The sequence below is a fragment of the Neomonachus schauinslandi genome, chromosome 7 (genome assembly GCF_002201575.2).
Source record: "Neomonachus schauinslandi chromosome 7, ASM220157v2, whole genome shotgun sequence".
Taxonomy (NCBI): Eukaryota; Metazoa; Chordata; class Mammalia; order Carnivora; family Phocidae; genus Neomonachus; species Neomonachus schauinslandi.
The window spans coordinates 2,838,204-2,838,833 of NC_058409.1; the positions used below are offsets into that span (position 1 = coordinate 2,838,204).

Sequence of the window (630 nt, forward strand, 5' to 3'; positions counted from 1 at the left end):
AAGTAGGGAACTGTCGTGGGCCTGGGCGGGGGTGGGGGGTGAACATCTGGAGTCTGAGTCAGGAGTCAGCAGGGCATCTCCACGGTTGTAGAGGTTGTTCCCTGCACAAGCTGGCTGAGGAGCGAGGGTAGGGCCCCGCTCTGGCCTGCACCGATCACCGAGCCGTGCGCTTATCCTGGTGCTGGTCTAGCTCATCCAAGAGGAGGCGCGCCTCCCTCCAGTCCCTCCGCGGGCACTGCCTGCTAACTGCCAACTAACCCCGGGCGGGCGTGTCCGCGGAGGGCCCGTGTCTAAGTCACACCGTGGCAGGCTGTGTGTGTTGTGCGGCGGTGGTAGGGAGACATTCTAAGTGACAGGGACGAAATAACCCGCCTCCTCTTCTCAGGGACTTAGCGCAAGGGAGCGCGGAGAGCAGCATGGAGTCACCAGACGACAGCATTCAGAGCTGCCGCATTCTTCCCATGTTCAGCAGCTCTGTGGGAAAGCTGCAGCAGCTCCTGGGCAAGGGGGAGTACCTGCTGCTGAAGGACGTGCCCGTGTTTGAGAGCGACTTTATCCAGGTGAATCACCCATCCTCCCCCTTCCCCCGACTCATGCGTCTGGTCCCCCTTCTCCCCGACTCATGCGTCT

At 62.1% G+C, this 630-nt stretch overlaps 1 protein-coding gene across 1 annotated transcript in view; it reads left to right on the forward strand.

Annotated features, from left to right (window-relative positions):
* The first annotated feature begins 416 nt into the window (after positions 1-416).
* The window catches only part of LOC110581188 (protein FAM71C-like), a 3,515-nt gene continuing 3,301 nt past the window's right edge, over positions 417-630 (forward strand). The window contains exon 1 of the mRNA XM_021690942.1: positions 417-560. Coding sequence (XP_021546617.1) covers positions 417-560 — 144 coding nt within the window. The remainder of the gene's footprint in view (positions 561-630) is intronic.